The sequence below is a fragment of the Sturnira hondurensis genome, unplaced genomic scaffold (genome assembly GCF_014824575.4).
Source record: "Sturnira hondurensis isolate 20B ecotype Veracruz unplaced genomic scaffold, ASM1482457v3 Scaffold0017436, whole genome shotgun sequence".
NCBI lineage: Eukaryota > Metazoa > Chordata > Mammalia > Chiroptera > Phyllostomidae > Sturnira > Sturnira hondurensis.
In genome coordinates this window covers 17,805,197-17,823,027 of record NW_028090067.1, presented here as the reverse complement: position 1 = coordinate 17,823,027, position 17,831 = coordinate 17,805,197, and the positions used below count along the sequence as shown (strand labels likewise).

Sequence of the window (17,831 nt, the reverse complement as noted above, 5' to 3'; positions counted from 1 at the left end):
CCACTCCCTTGATCTGCTGTCCCGCCCAGGGATCGATGTCCCGCCCAGGGATCACTCCCCCGTCTCCGATCTGTAGAGAAAACGTGACCCTGGGGAGTCAGGGCAGTGGGGGTCTGCTTTCACTTTGCCCCTACCTCCCAGCATTTCCTCTCACAGTCCTGGCTGCTCTTTCCTGTTCCTGAGTCAGGCTCTCACCAGATGTTTTGGCCAGATGTTCTCCCACCTCCATCTCTTCAGAGAAGCCCAGTCCCTGGGGAAGTCAGCCCCCGCCCCACCCCCCTCCTCTCTCCCCACCTCCATCTCTTCCTTCCTTCCTTCCTTCCTTCCTTCCTTCCTTCCCTCCCTCCCTCCCTCCTTCTTTCCTCCCTTCCTTCCTTTTTCATAAGAGCTGTCAGGCCTTTCTCCCACAGGGTGGTTTGGGAACCCCTTGTCGGTGCCAGGAACAGATAGCCCTGAAGTCCAAGAGTGCGGATACTGCCTGGGGTCAGAGCCCGGCCTCAGCGTCCCCCCAGGTTCCAAGTAAACACACACTCCAAGTGAAAACATGAAGATTTCATGAAGGTCTGTTTCCAAGTGTGTCTCCCAGCCCCCTTTTCAATAGACAGCCCCCAGGACCGAGTCCAAGAAGTCCTGAGGCCTCCCTCCTCCGTCTCAGTGTGGCTGGCCTGTCCTGGCAAGGACCTGGCAGAAACAACCAGCGCAGACCTAGGCCGCCAGGGCCAGGAGACAGCCATGAGTCCAGGGCCCCTCAGTCTAATGGGCAATCGGAAGTGCTGTGCCTCCAAGACAAGGTTGTTCTGAAGCTTCTCCTTCTAGAACCAAGAGCCTGGGATCCCACCGCAGGATGGATGATGCTGAGATTCTCCGTGATCCCCAGCAAGGCTAACTTCGAGCCCTCAGGAGTGGGAGGTGCTCACACCACTAACGTGCAGCGTCGGCACCTTCACTGGGCACAGTTTGCTGCCCCACAGTCTAGCCAGGGGTGGGGAAACTGAGGCACTCAAGGTGGAGCTGAGCCACTGGACAAGCTCCCAGGCATGAACCCAGGTCTACCTGCCTGGGAGGCTGCGGTCTACAGCCCTGGCACGGGGGCCCTTCCTTGTGAGGAAAGCTGGGGCAGGGCAGTTCACTGGCACTGCAGACTCGCCACTGGAGGTGCCATGTGCACCCCCATTGTGCAGACAGGGGAGCAAAGCAGGACAAGAATCTTTCCCCAGGCCCTACAGCCAGTGAACACAGGACCAGGCTCCGCGTGCAGGCAGGGCAGCCCAGAGGCCAAGCTCTGCACGAACCACTGCACTATCCTGCCTCCTGCCCTGGCTTGGCCCCTCAGGCTGCACATGACCCGTGCCCTGACAGTGCAAGGCACTCAGAGGGGTGCCTCAAGGACATCGTTTCAACTTGTGGGGCCCTTCTGCATTGACCCTGGATGTGGGCGAGGGGCCTCTGGGATGCCCTGCAGAGGGGCTGGGGGGCTGGGTGCCTACATGCTAAACGGAGAGAAAGGAGGTCATGAAAAGGAATGAAAAGCTCTGGGGTACAAGCACAGGTTCAAATCCTCGCTCTGCCCCAGCCAGCTGTGTGGCCTCTTCAGAGGGTTACTCTGGAGCTCTCTCTGCCTCAGTTTCCCCATCTGTAAAGTGGCCCAGTACCCTAGGGCTATTGTGAAGACAATATCGCCTATGTAAAGCACAGTGATGGGTGTGTCGTAAGCACCTGACAAATTGTAGACATTTATTATTAGTACTTCTATGGAAGATTTGGAAAATCATCTTCCACTTTGCCCACCTGCAGTCCTCTGTCCATCCATGTGGTCCCCAGGCTGGCTCCTCCTCTCCACCTTTGCATATAGGGGTTGTCTTCCAGGAACACCCTCCGGACCCTCTGTGCAGTTGCTGAGCGTCTTCCAAGGCCAGATTCTGCCCAGACGCCCTGAGGCTGCCCCCTCCATCCTCAGTGCCCCCTGGACCTCTTTGTAACAGTGGCACTGATCAACCACTTACTGCATATGAAGCTCCCCATTAAGCTCTTTACGCACACTGCGGTATTTCATCCTTACCAAACTATGTGGAATGGGTATCACAAACCCCATCTCATCATAGGAGAAACGGAGACCCAGAGAGGAGCAGGCAAGTGGAGGGACGAGACCCAAGGCCTGTCAGTGCAGAGCAAACCTCCAGGTCCCAGTCCTGCAGCTGGGGCCTGGCAGTGGCCTTCCCCACAACACTGTCAGCTGGGCGCTGCCCTGGGAGGTCACTCTCCACCTCTTGGCACTGCCCATCCCAGGCTCCGCCCAGAGGCCCCTGCCGTGGAGAAGAATTCTCACTGAACCAGGGACTGTGGTTGGGCAGGGCCCTGCAGAGTGGGCAGTGGCCCAGGCCAGGCTCAGCATTTCCCCCAGCTTCCCCTGAGCAACCCAGGCCTCTGTACCGGCCTCCACAGCCAGGGCCCGGGCATGCTGTGCCCAGGTGCACATGTGAGCCAGCAGCTGGCTCAGGCCCTAGCGGTGATTGCCCTAGTTTCTCACTGGAGAGGGGGGTGGGGAACACACTTGCACAGTTAAATGGCTTGGCCAGAGGCTTTGGGAGGCACTGCACAGGCTTAAGGGGTGTGTAGGCCCAGCGAGGACTGGAGTCAGCTGGTGCCAGAAGGGAGCACTTTTAAAAGTAATCCAGCCCCATCTTGCCAAGACTCAGAGAGGGCTAGTGACTGAGGAAAGGCCACACAGCAAGCAACCAGAACCCAGCTTCCTGACTCAAAGTCAGGTGCTTCCTCCCTCCCTCCCCAACCCCTTCCTCCATCCTGTCCCCTGTCCTTCATCCAGTGTTGAGTGGCCAAAGAGACCTGCAGAGCTGGCCTGGAGGGACGCGTTTTAATGGGGCTTTACAAAGAGCACCGTGACTTCCAGGTTCTCCGCCCACCCTGGACAAAGTTGAAAACCGTGCATCTAATCAAGCCCTTGCTCCTGCTTTGTGCAACTGGTGCAACTGAGGCCCCGCGACACTAGGGGCCACCCCAGCTCACACCGTGCGTTCCTGGCACAGCCGAAAACCAGGACTCGCATTCCCAAATGACCCAACCGAGTCTTCCTGGCTGATTGTGTTTTTAAACTACTTTTTAAACGGCAGGCATCCACCCCACTCTCCACAGCTTTGTAACTAATAACCTATAATTTCACTTTGCCTATTCCCAACTCTCCAGCCTGCCACCTAGTGGCGAACTTGAAAGCTACGGGCTATTGTTGAAAAGAATGAGTCTGAGTAGAAGCAACTCTAAAGATATAGGAGAGGGTGTGGAATGTTTCAGGGAAACATCTAGAAAAAAAGGAAGTAACCAGCCAAACCTCCCTAAGAAGCACTTCAGAGAGCCTGTGTCCCCCATGTCACTCATTCCCTGATGACTCTGGGCAGAAGGCCTGGCACCTGGGATCCATGGGTCTGCTCTGACCTCCTCCTGCGGCTCCTGTTAACTAAGCTACAAAGGAAAATGGACTCAAGCCCCCGGCCCAGGAGGAGCAGTGGAAAGTGTCTGAGTCGGGGGAGGGCACTGGTTATATTTTGGACCCCGGAGGGTTTGTGCTCTACCACTTCCTTTGCTGGCTGGGGGGGGGTCAGCCTAGAGGGGAAGCCAGCACTCCGAGCTCACCCACCGACTTCCCAGTGCCGCCAATCAGCAGGAAGGAGGCCCCAAGAATCCCCACGCTCTCTGGATGCTCTGGTCCCTGCAGACCCCAAAAGTGGAACCTCTAGGAGGGAGCACCAGGTCATCCTGCCCTTCCCCAGAGAACCAGGCAGCCTGGCACTGGGGACTTGGAAGTGACCTCAACAGCCAGGAGCCATTGAATGAGCTCCTACACAGTGGGAGAGGAAGTGGGGACGTGTGCCTACACACCCCCTATGTGCACATGTGTCACATGTGCACACATCCCACATGTGCACACCCCACAGATGCATATCTCACACGTGCACACATAACCTCACATGTGCATGCCCTCACATGTGCATGCCCCCACATGTGCACACCCCTCACATATGCAGCCACCCTCACGTGTGTGTGTGCACTCACATATGCACACATACCCTCTCGTGTACATACTCCTCACATGTACACGCCCTTCACATATGCACCCACCCTCATGTGTGTGTGTGCATGCACTCACACATGCACACATACCCTCACGTGTGCACACCCCTCACACGTGGGTAGGTAATACAGCCCAAGTGCTAAGTCACTTGGCTCAACTGAGGGAAAGAGTCCAGGGATCTTCTCCCAGGTAAAAAGCTGCCCCGTGTCCTCCCTCAAACTTAGCAGTTGCTTGTCACACCTTGCCCCCTGTGACAGCCACCTCCCCCCAAAGAATCTTGCTCCCAAAGAGCCAGACTCCCCAGCATGCTGCAGGCCAAGTTTTGGGGGCTCAGGCATCAAGGCCACCCTCCAGCATCTCCAGGCCCAAACGCTGACCCATGAGCCCCATGAGAGCAGGGCCACCCTCTGGCCGGTCCCTGAGAGGTCCCATGGCCAGCACAGGCCTGGCACTGAAAGGTTCTGGTCAATCTTTTCTGAGCTGAATGGGTGACTCTGTGGGCCGGGGATGAGGAAGGGTGTCAACTCACTGGGCACTCGGTTGATGGCTTTGAGGGGCCTCAGGACACGCACAGTGCGGATGGCCGACAGGTTGATGTTCTGAAGGTCCAGCGAGTACTCCACCATCCTGTGGAGAACAGGGAGGAGAGTGAGGGACGCTGCAGGAGAGAAAGGCGGAGCCGCGGGCCACACTGCAGAGGCCTCTGGCCACCCACACTCCCCCATGTGTGCCCACGAATGCCTGGGAGGGGTAAGTGGGAAAAAGAGGTCAGAATCCGGGCTGTGCCCCAGGCCCCTGTGTGGCCTCGGGCTGTCTCCTCGCCTGAAGGGGAGCTGTGACGCCACCTTCCTAGCTTGTCCTGAGGATCAGTAACTGTTGCTGGGGGCAGAGGGAATGAAGGAGCAGAGACTCTGGGTCCCCACTGTGTGCCAGCACGGAGCCAGGTGGCCCCTGCCCCCACTTCCAGAGCAGCCCCCAGAAAAGGGAGGGTCAGCTCCTCATAAGGAGGACGGAGGAGCCAAGACCCCTGGGCTGACCCCGATGGCAGCTGGATGTCACCATCCTCATCTCTGTCCCCTGAAACACTACTGACGCTTCGAGACTGCGCAGCTGTGGCCCCTGGAGTCCTGAAGGTTCTCCCGCACCAAGGTCCACACTGAACCAAGCCAGTGTTGGTGAAGACGAACCAAGAATGACGCCGACCAGCCCCTACCCTCAGTGGCACCGGCTCAGGCCAGGAGAGATGCGGAGGCAAGGACGACACCAGAGCCCTCCCTACTGCCCTGGGTCTCATCTTTGGGTGGCGCCAAACAGGCCTTCCCTCTACCTCCATGGTCAACAGCCCCACAGCTCCCCACAGGCGGTCTGCCTCCTCCAGGACAGCTCCCAGGTCTCCACAGGAGGCAGGTCCCTGAGGCTGCCCAACTGGTTCCCTACCCTTCCACCAGAGGGGGCCAGGTTGCTCAATTGCCACCTGCCCCCCTACCCCATTGACCCAGGGCCTGCAGCCCCGGCCTGACCCCGGTGCCCCACTCACCCACCCTTCTCCCCCAACCCCCAACCAGAGGCTCTAGCACTGTGGCCAGCTCCACCTGTCCCCACCCACAGTCAGCAGGAAATGAAGCCTTTTTCTACGCACAGGCAAACCTGTCTGACTGTTTTACAGCCGCCACCCCCTCCCGCTGCTTGAAGAGTAATTGAGTGAAAGCTTCCTTTGCCTGAAATGCCTCATCCACCCCCCAGCTTTCTGGGGCGCAGGCCCTGGCTCTCTTCTCTCTCTTCCCGCCCCACCTTCTACCCTTCACACACACACAGAGCCAAGCACCTGCACACAACCATTGGTGCACACACACACTCCTTGGACACCCTCATCAACATGCACTCTACCAAAGCCCAAATTCAGATGACAGGGTGTGCCAAAAAAGGTGACAGAGACCTTGTCTCTCTGAGCTAGAGACAGAGCCCTGGGGGATCAAAGGAGGAGGGAGGGAGGGAGGGATGGCAGGTGGGAGCCGGGGTGCCAGGTGCAGCAGCGGGGCCTAGAGGGAGAGGGTTGGGGTGGGCAGTGGGGGGCATGGTGTGAGTGAGGGCAGAACAGGGTCTGAGAGGGGCGCCAGGAAGCAGAGAGACATGAGGATTCCGAGCGTGGGTGAGCCAGACTGTCATTTTCATGTTTTGTAGAAAGAGCTCTCCAGGCAGCAGAGGAGACATGTGTGACGAAGGCGCTGCGGGGGTGGCACACATGGGCACACAAACAGGCACACCCTCATTGGTGTGTGCACACTCACGCACACCAGGCTAGGAGGGCCACCACGTAGCCCCATTGCCTGCTACCAGGCTCAGCTCCAGCCAGCCCTTCCCCCACGCCCCACCCCCACCCCCACACAGGAGCTCAGCCCTCTTCCTCCTGCCCCGCCTCTCCCCATCCTGCTGAAGGAGGCCCTGGGGCGAGCTGTGCTGCCTAGGCTTTGCTGAGGGTGGCGAGGGTAGGTGTTCCCAGCAGAGGCAGGACTGAAGCCACCTGGTTCTGTGTGCCAGGAGCCCCAGGGCTCACCTGCAGAGCTCCCTCAGGTGCCAGACCAGGACAGGCTCCCACCCCCGTGAAGTCTCACGATAAAAATAAACAGACGCTTCACAGAGGACGGTTAGACAGGAAAAAGCAAGTGGCTTCTGCAAGCCAGCTACCCACCGGGCACGGTTCTCACCTTTGCTTGAGCTGACCTGTTTGAACCTCTCCCCCATGTTATGCAGGTCCCAGACCCACCCTATGCCTGCCCTGGACCAGGCCAACCACAGCCACAAGCCACCTCGGTCATGGCTGCTGTGGGGGCCCTCAGGACAGCCCCGCTGGTCTCCGACACCCCGTCCCACACTGCTGCACGGGGTCCACATCCCTCCTCACAGAACCCGCGGCCCACAGTCTGGGACTCTTAGTCCTTCATCATGTGAAGGGCACTCATCTTGGCCCTTTACTCTTGACCTGACCCCCCAGGTCTTCGGCGTGGGAACATACCTCCTGCAAAAATTCCTAAGACCTCATCAATTGCAGCCCTCCAGGTCTCCACTGAAAAACCCCAAAGAGAAATTTCTTGGAGAATTTAGTGTCAAGATCTTAGCTCTGCCTGAGCTGCCTGGCAGTCAAGTCAAAAGGGGAAATGAGATGAGTGATTCGTTGAGTTCTCAGCCCCATGAAAGATCTTGGCACTGTGGGTCCTTCCAGGGAATCCATTTGTCTAAACATTTCTCCCAGGTTCTACCTTTCTCTTCCATATTCTGTGAACCTTTGGGGGGTGTTCGCTGCACCTGCCCCTCTGGTCTGGGGGAACAAGACCAGGTGGGAATGCGTTCAGTGGTAAAGAGCACAGAGTGGGCACACAATGAAAACTCCTAAAATTCTCATTCTTCTCTGAGAGGAAGCAGATACACCGGGCCAGGACAGGGAGAGACGGGGAGCGCACGCAGCAGGGGTGAGAACTGTGGGTTCTCCTCTCCACCCTGGGAAGCACGCCATCCAGCGGTGACTCCGTGCACCATCGGGCCCAGCGTGGGGCAGCCCACCGACAGCGCCACCACCCCCACCCGAGTCCCGCGACCATCTCTCTCTTGGCAGCTGCAGCAGCCTCCCTGCTAGTCTCCGCCTCCTGCCTCCTCCCCCTCCAGCCCATCCTCAGCAGGAGAAAGCCTAGAACTCAAATCGACCTGTGTCACTCCCCAGGTTAAACCTCCACTGTTTCCCAGTTGCCTTCAGATCAAAGACTGAGCGAGCCCCTGGCTGCAGCCTTCAAGGCCCTCCTGTCTGCATCTGCCCCCTCCCACCAGCTCTGCTCCTATGCCAGGCATCCCAGGCACCACGCCAGGCCCGCAAGTTCCCAAAAGCGCCCTTCTCTGTCCCCTGTCCTTCGTGCGGTGCCCTTCCTCCACATTCTCACTCTCCCTTGCAGACCGACCCCTCCGTGAAGCCTTGCCCAGGCCCTCCCTAGAGCCCAGGCTGAGCTCAGCAGCTCAGCTCTGGCCCCTGCACACAGCCAAAGCAGTCCCTGAGCTGAGGACTTGGGAGCAGCAGTTTATCTGGGAGGTGATCCCAGGAAGCACAGGGAGGGAGGGGGAGGAAGAAAAATCAGTGAGGGGCCGTGCATCAGCAGGTGAACGCTGTGGGCAACGGGGCGCCACCCCCGCAGAACCCTGTGGTCCTCAGAATCAGACCAGTGAGGGCACAGGCTGCGGCACCATCCACGCAGGGTCTAGTCGAATACTGGTGGATCACGTCTCCTCCTCAAACGCAGCTCCCCACCCCGCCCCACACCAGTGCACACAGTAGGCACTCAGGGAATCTAGTAGCAAGAGTAACACCTGTGACAGGTGTTATCCTACCCTCTTCTACCCGCTTCCCCCTGCCCACCCTGGATAGCAGCTGTGGGAGGATCCCACCCCCAAAAAAAGGAGGTGAAGAGGGGCACTGTGGGTGAAGAACCTCGGGCTGACTTTCCTTAGGCCCCGAGGAAGACATCACTGGCAGGAGTGAGAAAATGTTAATTCCTAATTACATAGTTATTTTATCAGGCGGCTTCAGTGCTAAAAGTCTAAAAAAAATCAACAAAACCCCCACCACCTCCTGCCAGCTCCCTAGCGCCTAATGAGGTAAGTAATTTTGCTGTAAAGTGAGCGCTTTTGTCCTGACATTACCCCAGGGGGAGGTGGCTGCACCCTGTCCCCGGGTTTCATCCGGGGAGAGGGACTCAGGTGGGGCTGCGCCGGGGTGGGGCTGCGCCGGGGTGGGGCTGGAGGGTGGACAATTCACTCTTCAGGACACAGCCCCACTCGTTCCTGCTGAGGCGCCTCCCTGTTCCCCCTGGATCCCACGAGGGGCCCAGAGACTCAGGCCTGGGGACGTCCCCAAGCCACCATCACTGGCTCAGGTTGGGCACATGACCCCAGGTGGACCCAGCCCTCAAGCTGGCACTGCCTGGACACCCGGAGGTGCTAATGGCCATCTTGCCTCTGCGGTGGCCTGAGATTTTGCCAACACAGAGGAAGGCTGAAGCCAGAGCTGGAGAGAGGCAGGATCCTGACCATATGGTCCGGCCGCTCCCCCCGCCCCCGGCTGCACCCGAATCCTGGATCCACCCTCTGTGCTCCCCAGTGCCGTGAGCCAGCCCACTCCCTCTGGGGCCCGGCCGGCTGCCCTGGTGCCTGTCACTGTCCTGGCTGACTCAGAAGCGTCTCCAGAGCACTGCACGCCTTGCAGGGCACCTCACACCCCTCCCTGAGGTGGGATTGGGGAGCCCACTGCAGATGAGGCCACTGAGGCTCAGAAAGAGTCTGGGCCACACAGCCAGGGAGGGGGGCCCAGGAGCTCTACATGACACCCCCACCTCACCAGTCATCAGGACAGGCCACCTTCTAGCTCCTGAGCACTCCCCCTACCCCCGACCACTGGCCAGTAGCACAATGTGCAGGGCAGCACACGGAATGGGGCCAGCAGCGGGCCGGTGTCCCAGTGGCCAGAGCATGGGCCTGGGTTCCAGTCCCAGCCCTGCTGCTAGTGCCCCTGGTGACCCTGGCAGGCACACTGAACCCATATCACAGGGGTGTGGGAGGGTGAAAGCATTCCTGCCCTGGCTGACGTGGCTCAGTTGCTTGGAGCGGCATCCAGTACACCAAAAGGTTGGGGGTTCGATTCCTGGTCAGGACACATGCCTAGTTTGTAGGTTTGGTCCCAGATTGGGGCGTGTTTGGGAGACAACCAATTGATCTTTCTCTCTCGCATGGTTGTTTTTCTTCCTCTCTCCCTTCCTCTCTCTAAAATCAATAAACATAGTTTAAAAAATAAAAAAGTAAAGAGTTCCTATATGGACTCCGTGTTCAGAACAGCCTGGCACAAGTCAGAGCCAAATGGGGTCAGCCGGTATTACCTCACAGCCTGTCTGAGGCCTCGAGGCCCGCTGCCCGAGAGTCCCACCATGCCTGCCTCAGCATGTCCCAGACCACCTCCTGCCGGAGAAATCCTGGGCAGAAGGCCTCTGGGAGCTCTGCAGCAGAGCCCCAGCACTGCCCGCCACTTGCCCTGTGTTTGAATGACCCTCACACCCCTCCAGCCCCCACAGTGTGCCGGGCCATTCCCAGCCTATGGGCCTCTGCGTTCGCCAGGCCTTCTGCCCCGAGTGCCCTTCCCGGCTTTCCAGACCCCGCACCCAGGGCACGCTGAGCAGCCCTGCCTTCTGTCCCCCTGGGCCTCTGTCAGAGCCCCTCAAACTCTGAGGCCTGCTCCATCATGCCCCTGCTCCTCAGAGCCACGGCCGGCTCAGAGTCCCAGGCCGGCCCCCAGCGCCCGGCCCCTGACTCCCCTGCCAGCTTGTCAAACAAACAACTTGAAGAACCAGATCAGAACAAGAGCTTGGAGCTAATGAGGAGCAACATCGATGACTGCGATCTAGAGTCTTTCCAGGAAATGCCCCTCCCAGGAGATGATTTCTGTGTGTTGCTGATAAAAATAGGGTGTTTCCTCAATCTTTTCGAGGGGCCCACGGGGGCTTTCTTAAAATGTAATTTAAGAGGTAGCTAATGGAAAGGAAGCTGGGACGCTGGAAACGGCAGATCAGCTGTCAGGAGGCAGCTGTGATGACTCAGGCTTGCGCTGAGTCGTAACTAGACCACCGGCCTACGCCACTCTCCCTGCGCCCAGCACACAGTAGGTGTTCCCTGCAGGAACAGGGGGAGGGACGGAGGAAATCACGGAGAGTGAAAGTTAGAGAATAATAACATTGACCCTTGACTTTGGCTGACACTGACTTAGGGGTCATTTTCTCACAGGTCCTCACACAAACCCCATGAGAACAGAAGGATGGAGGTCATTAAGCCCACTTGACCGTGACAGAAAACGATGCTGTGAAAGCAGCTTGGGCCAAGTTCAGAGTAAAGGGGGAATTTGGGGGCGACAGAGTCGGAGGAAGGGGGCACAGGCAGGTCCCAGGCAGGCGGGAAACAGGGCAGTGAGGGGGAACCTCGACAACAGTAGACCCCCACACTTCTGTCACCGGGCTCCACTCGGGGGACAATACTCCGGCGACTTTATCTCTGATAAAGTTGCCAGGTAAATACAGGATGCTCAATTAAGTCTGAACTTCAGGTAAATGACAACATATGATGTTTTAGAATATGTTCCAAATATGCCTCATTTTGACCTCCCATGAAATTCAGCTCCCTTTTGCCATGAAGTAGTCCACCACCACCAGACGGAAGCACTCCCAGCTCCACTAAAGCTCGGGAGGAACGTCTTGCTCCGGTGACCCTCATCCTGCTGGGGGCTGTCCAGGCTGCCCCAGTCCTCCAGGGTCCCACACGAAGAATATTTTGGCCTCTGAAAAAGTAAAACCCCTCCCACTGTGGGTCAGCATGCGTTCTGGGGACAGGGGCGCCTGCGCACATCCCAGCTGTGGCTCGTTCAGTGATTGTGACCGGGGCAGATGTTCATCACTCTGAGCCTCCGTTTCCTCAGCTGCAAAACACAATGACTGACCCCAGAGTCTCAGGGTCGTGAGGATGTAAGAGCACCCAGCCCAGCTGGCAGAGCTCTGGTAACCCCCCTAAGAGGGGCTGGTTTCTACCTGCCTGGAGGTCCCTTCTCCACTCTCAGGGTAAGTCCTGGTTTTTGCCCAGCCAATCCTGCCTACTCTCAGGCCACATGGCATGGACGCTGGAGACCTCAGACCAAGTCCTGGGGCAGGGGTCCGGCAGGAGAAGCCTTGATCTAGGTTGGGCCAATCAAAGCGCTGCCTCATTCTGGCCACAATGATTGGTTCAGAGATGAGCACATGCCCCACACCAACCAATCCAAGTCAAGCAAGGTCGATTCCACACTTGCTGGAGTGGCTGGGGAAAAAGGGGGGGCTTTGCGATGAGCGTGAGGGAGTAGGCTGTGAACCCCAGGATTACCTGCCACCTCCCACCTGAAAGGAAAGCAGAGGTAGAGGTTGGCACAAATGAACAAGCTGCTGTGGGATGGGAGGGTACACTGTCTGCTGACATCTTTTAGGACTCTGGATCAGTAGGCCCTGAAGCCAGAGACCCCTCAGCTTTCGATAAAAAACTCCCTTAAACTGGGTTTGGATTCCTATCCCACATAACTGAGAGCGTCCTGTCTGACTCATGACAGACTAGTATCTGGCTTGCCAACCTGTGGCCTGAGAATCTCTGGTGACTAACCCCCACCCCCATGGCATCTAGCTTCCTGTTTCCATGGAAACAGACCTGAGCAGCAATCACCACTCTCCCACTCTACTCCATATGCAAATGAGGAATCATCCACACCAGGGTTCCCACTGGAACCTTCGCTGGTCCACAACCACCCGACAGCCATTTCAGCTCTAGGGAAATGGCCCCAGATAGCCTCCCCCCAGCTCTGCAGGGCCTGGACACGACAGACAGGACACAGGCCTGTCATGGAGCCGCCTTCTCCCTGCTGGCCAGGGCGAGGCTGTGGGGACCCCAGGAGGAGGACTCAGCCTCGGCCCTGCCCTCAGAGCACCCAGACCTTGGGGCAGACAGGCCTGGAGAGCCCAGGGTAAATAAGGGTGTGAAGTCAGTGTCATGGCCTACGGGCTGCCCTGGGCCTGCTGACACCTGGGGTGTCTCCCTCACCCACAGACAGTGCACAGAGAGTCACACAGAAGGGGGCTAGCGGCAAGGGCTTCTGGAAACGGCCCCAACAGTGCCCCTCTGATGCCCACGGCCACAGCCAGGTCTGCTGGGAGGCACGGACCTCTGCAGAGCTTGCACGGATTGGTGTTTGACTTTAGACTTCTCAGCGGATTACAGGCTCTGCCCAGTCTGCCCAGGCAGAGCCCCGATGACTCAGCCCAGGGCTCAGACATAAAGCAAGGCCAGAAACTCGGGCCCTGGGGGGCCTGATTTAGCCGAATTCAAAAATGCTTCCTATTTTTCTAATTTCCCTTGCAGCTAAGGATGGTCACAAGATCCAGTTTAAGCCATATGTGCTGGGATGGGGGGAGGATCTAGAAAAGAAAAAGTTATTTTCCTGGCATAAGCCCTATCTCCCTGCCTTCCATGCAAACACAATGCCCACAGCTTCAGCAGCCATCTTGTGACCATGAAGAAAAGCCTGAAAAATTACAAGGACATCACAGAGCCATCACTGGTAACCACTGACCTCAGAACTTCATGTTACCTCAGAAAAAACACCCCAGAATTTGCTTGAGCCACTGTTGGTTGGATGTTTGGTTACTTCCAGCCACATGCACCCCTGACAAACACACCCAGCAAGTAACATAGAACCAGGACTCGATCCCAGCCCGTGGAGCCAAGCACCCCATGTTCAACTCCTGCCGTGCCCCTTACCAGCCCATGACCTGGAGCAGGTCACTCCCTGTCCCCGGGCCTCCTGTGTGAAATGGAACTGACCACAGGGCCTCCCTCGCAGAGCTAGTGGAAAGTTCAGGCCAGATAATGCACACCACCGGCCCACAGTGAGTACTCAGCAATCAGTAGATGCTCTTATTTTTATCACACCCCTGGATGGTGCCTAAGAGGATTCAATTCCCTTTGCTTTTTAAAGTTCCCCTGATGGGGCACTTTGGACAAAAGGAACCCTCAGCAAGCAAACACAGAGGGGACGTGCCTGCCTGATCTTTTTAGAAAGCTGTAGACCAGAGCCGAGGAATCATTCTCCGTGACGTTTATTTCCCAAGAGCCTGTACAAGCCAGGGTGGGAAGCTGTGCCCTCGGGAGATGTTTCCAGAGTGTGACAAATCCTGGCCCAGCCTCTGCCTCCCACTCCCTGACCAGGTGCTGAGTGACTGACAGTACTGCTCTTTGTGTTCATATTATTAATAATAGAAATTCTTAGGAGAAGCCCCACTGTTCTGTTCACAAAGCACACCTACTTGTCATGAGGACTCATTCAGATCCCAGATGCAAGTCAGAATCGGAGCCCTCCACACGCCTCTTCCCCTCCCCCTGACAGCGCTCCCAGCGAGGGGCTCTGGAGGGTCAGATGAACGGGAGCACGTGCAGCAGGGCCACCTGGGCATGTGGCTAAAATGCAGGTTCCCAGGCACTGCCATACCTGGGGGGTCCGGATCCCCGGGGTGAGGCCCAGGAATCTGCATTTTAATGTGTGCCCCAATAAGTCTACTGTTCCTTGCATTTCGAGGAGCGCTGAGTGGGGGTGCAAGGCTACGCACGTGTTTGAGGACTAGGGAGGTTGCCCTGTCCTTCCCCAGTCTGCTTACACTGTCCCTCTGCTGCTCCAGTCGATGTCTTCACACTCACAGCCGGACGCTTTAGAAGGTTTTCCGAGACTGAGGTGGCTCCCGTTCCCTGCACTTGTCTGAGGTGGGGCTCACGCCAGCCAGGCCCTCGGCAAGGCTCTGCCCCAGCCTCACTCTGGAGAGGTTGCTGCCGCCCAGCCCCTCCGTCAGGCCCTCCGCCCTGGCTCACCCTACAGACTCGGCAGTGGATTTCTTAGGGAAGCTTTTCACATGAAGGTACCCAAGCCCCTCCCTGCAGCTAGCAACGGCCCTTCCAAGTTCTGGTCTGGGGGAGGAAGTAGAATTACCAGCATAATGTACCAAGGCAGATATGCAGGTAAAGAATATCTCAAGTTCAACGAGAATGTCATTGAATATTTCATGACTTCCTAATGGACAAAGACAGAAAAGAGTAGCTTAAGTAAGAGAGTGAGGTGGGGTCAAGTGTGACCCGATGATCACAGGGCCGTGCCACACACCAGAGGAGAGGGCCTGCCGTCCTGGGCTGCTCAAGCACAGGAAGTAAAGGGAATGAGGCAGGTCTCCCAGTGAGCTCTGCAAGGCGAAATTAGCAATAAATGCAAAGTTTGGAATTATGCTCAGTTCCAGGGTGGGAGAGACCCAGCTTGGAAGTAGAACCCCACCTGGGGGTGACAGGGAGCCCAGCCACTCAACAGGTCACTGCAGTCCTGCATGACACTGGGACGAAGGCAGCCCATTCTCCTAAGTCCTCACGGGGAGGCGGGGGCCCTGCTCCCAGCCAGGGACCAAGACTGCCTTGGTTGCTTGAAGTGATTTAGGGTCTCCCCACCTGTCCTTGGACAGATGGTGGGCGGGGCCACAACACTTCATGTGGAGAACTGGGGACTCAGGGAGGAAGGCAACCGCCTTCCAAACATCGCCGAAGGACTCTCAGGGGTCTGTCTGGGACACCCCTGCCCGCCAGCTGCAGGCCCCTCTGTGGGCTCCAGCCTCTGCCCCCTCTCTGGCTTCATTCCTTAGCACACACCGGCCCCCGGGAACCCTAGGTTCTAACGTCCCCACTGCTCTCCCGTGCTTTCCTCCAACGGCCCCCTCAGGTCCTCTGCACCTTGTCTCCTCCAGCTGCCATGCCCTGGCCCCACCCTCTGCCTGCTCAGCTGCTCCTCACCCAGGTGTCCCTCCTCCAGGAGCCATATGCCGACACCCCGGCCTCCGTCGGGTCCCTCGTGCACGCCCTCATGGCCCTCTGTACGTCTTTACTACAGCACTCACCCCAATTTAGAATCGACTTAGAGTTTTATTATCTGCCTTACACCCATTTTCTAAGCCATGAACTCCGTGAGATTGGTCTTGTTCCCACCGCCCAGCACAAGGCCTGGCCTGCTGTAGTTACTCAAGAAACGCTGGTTTGGTGAAGGAATGAGTGGACGCATGCCTCCATCCGGTGGGAGCTCCAGTGGAAAAAGGAACTGGTTAACCCCCTAGACTGTCCCAGTTCGGGATCGGCTGCCTTGGGAGACGGTCCCTGGTGGCAGCATGGACGCAGGGGCCAACCGCGTGTAGAGTCCAAGGCTCTGACCTCTAAGGAACCTTCCCGGGTGCAGGCTCTGTCTCCTGCACAGCTCGAGGAAGAAGTCAGTAATTTGGGGATGGGGAGGAGCAGGAAAGAAGAAAATAAGCTTTGGATGTCAGGCCAGTTACTCAGGAAACAACATATATAGCACCAAGCCTGGCTGGGACCGTGGAGGAGGGGGCAGCTCGGGGAACGGGTCTGGAGTGGGAGTGGAACTGGAGGCCTGGACTCTAGAGCACCGCGAGGACAGGGGCAGGGCTGAGTCACCTGGGTCCCCAGCCTCCCACTCACAAATCTTCATCATATCTGCCCCCAGCCAGGTCCGGCTTCACAATCTGTGGGGCCCAGCGCTACACAAAAATGCAGAGCCCCCGTTCAAATGTACGAAGGGTGTTTAAACGGTGACAGCAGAGCACTAAACCACTCACGGGACCCTAGGCAGCCCCAGGAGGACGCGGGCCTGTGGGCCCCACCTGAGGACCAAGAAAAGAGGTCGGACTGAGACCTCACCACAGTGCTGACACCGGGCTGGCTTCTCACTCTGCTCGGCAGAGGTCTTAACGTATAAATAGGAACAGACACGGGGGGGGGGGGGGGGGGGGGGGGGGGGGGGGGGNGGGGGGGGGGTGGACCACTAAGCACAGAGAAGACGCTGGGAGTCAAGGTGGAGTGCTCCTGGGAGGCAGCAAGTGCAGCCAGCTGCACAAGTGACTTCCTCAAAACAGGAGCTAAGAAAAATTATCCTAAAACTTGGAAATAAGGCAGTGGGGGGTAGGGAGGTATTTCTGACAATGTCCTTTTGGAGCATTATTTAACAGACTCCTCTGGGGCTGATTTCATTAGGGGAATATACGTTTGATTCACCGTTTCCTGTTAATTAAAGGTCTGGGTGCCGTGAATATACATGTTAACTCGTACCTTTTTATTAGTGATTTCTCCCCTGTAGGAGAGAGAACTCCAAAGGGTACGGTTTTCCAACCCTGTAGTTCGTTAAACGGCTTTGATTCTGACCCAGCGCCTCCATCCCCACATTCTCTGGTGCTCGTTTTCCAAACGCTGCTAATTACCATCCTGCTGGTTCCTCATTAACAAGTTGAATAAATCCGTGATCCATCTTCCTTCTGAGATTGCTGTGCGGGCCACCTTTTGAAAACTTTTTGGAACTTACATTTTGACGTCAGGATCTTTCAGGAAAGGACTTCTAAGGAGCCTCATTAGGATCCATCAGGAGAATTGAGAGAATATTGAACCGAGGAAACAAGAACAGGCCCAAGCTGCTCCGAAAAGCAAGAACTCCAGGACAAGAAGCCATCTCGGGAATTAACACGGTGCAAAGGAGGTGGACACTCCCAACGGGGGAGGGGAGACTGCGGTCGGTGAGTGGAAAGCCAGTGGTGGCCGAGAACCCTCTCCCGGGACAGGGAGACCAGCGAGGACAGAGAGGGAAGTGGTGCCGGGACAGGGAGACCAGCGAAGACAGAGAGGGAAATGGTGCCAAGGGGATGGAGGCAGGAAGCGCCCATTCCGTGGGGGCTTCAGGAGAGGCCAGAGAAGAGAGAAAAGAATTTTTTCTGACCTTCAGCTCTAAAAGGGCCCCCTGGGCGCCTTTTCCACCAAGACCTCCCCTCGTGAAATGTCTGGATTCTGACGGTAAGGAGAAACCCCACGAGCTTCTAGCAAGAAAAGAACGGGCTGTCTCCCAAGAAGGAAGAACCAGACCTGTACCGGACTCACCTGCAACACCCCGTGCAGATCTGAGTGGCTCTGAGGGCCAGGAATTACAAGCCTCAGACAAAAAACTCTCCTTCACACACAAAGGGCAAAGACAAACATGTTTGAAGAGGCAGGGCTGAAAAATGACACCATCCAGACACCTGTTCCTCAAAAACAAACAAGCCAATGACTTAAAGAGATCCTCCAGCCAAAT

General features: G+C 57.3%; 1 protein-coding gene across 1 annotated transcript in view; it reads right to left on the bottom strand.

The window, feature by feature from the left end:
* Nucleotides 1–17,831, bottom strand: part of CACNA1I (calcium voltage-gated channel subunit alpha1 I) — a 94,885-nt gene that overhangs the window by 55,258 nt on the left and 21,796 nt on the right. The window contains exon 4 of the mRNA XM_037068184.1: nt 4,614–4,711. Coding sequence (XP_036924079.1) covers nt 4,614–4,711 — 98 coding nt within the window. The remainder of the gene's footprint in view (nt 1–4,613; nt 4,712–17,831) is intronic.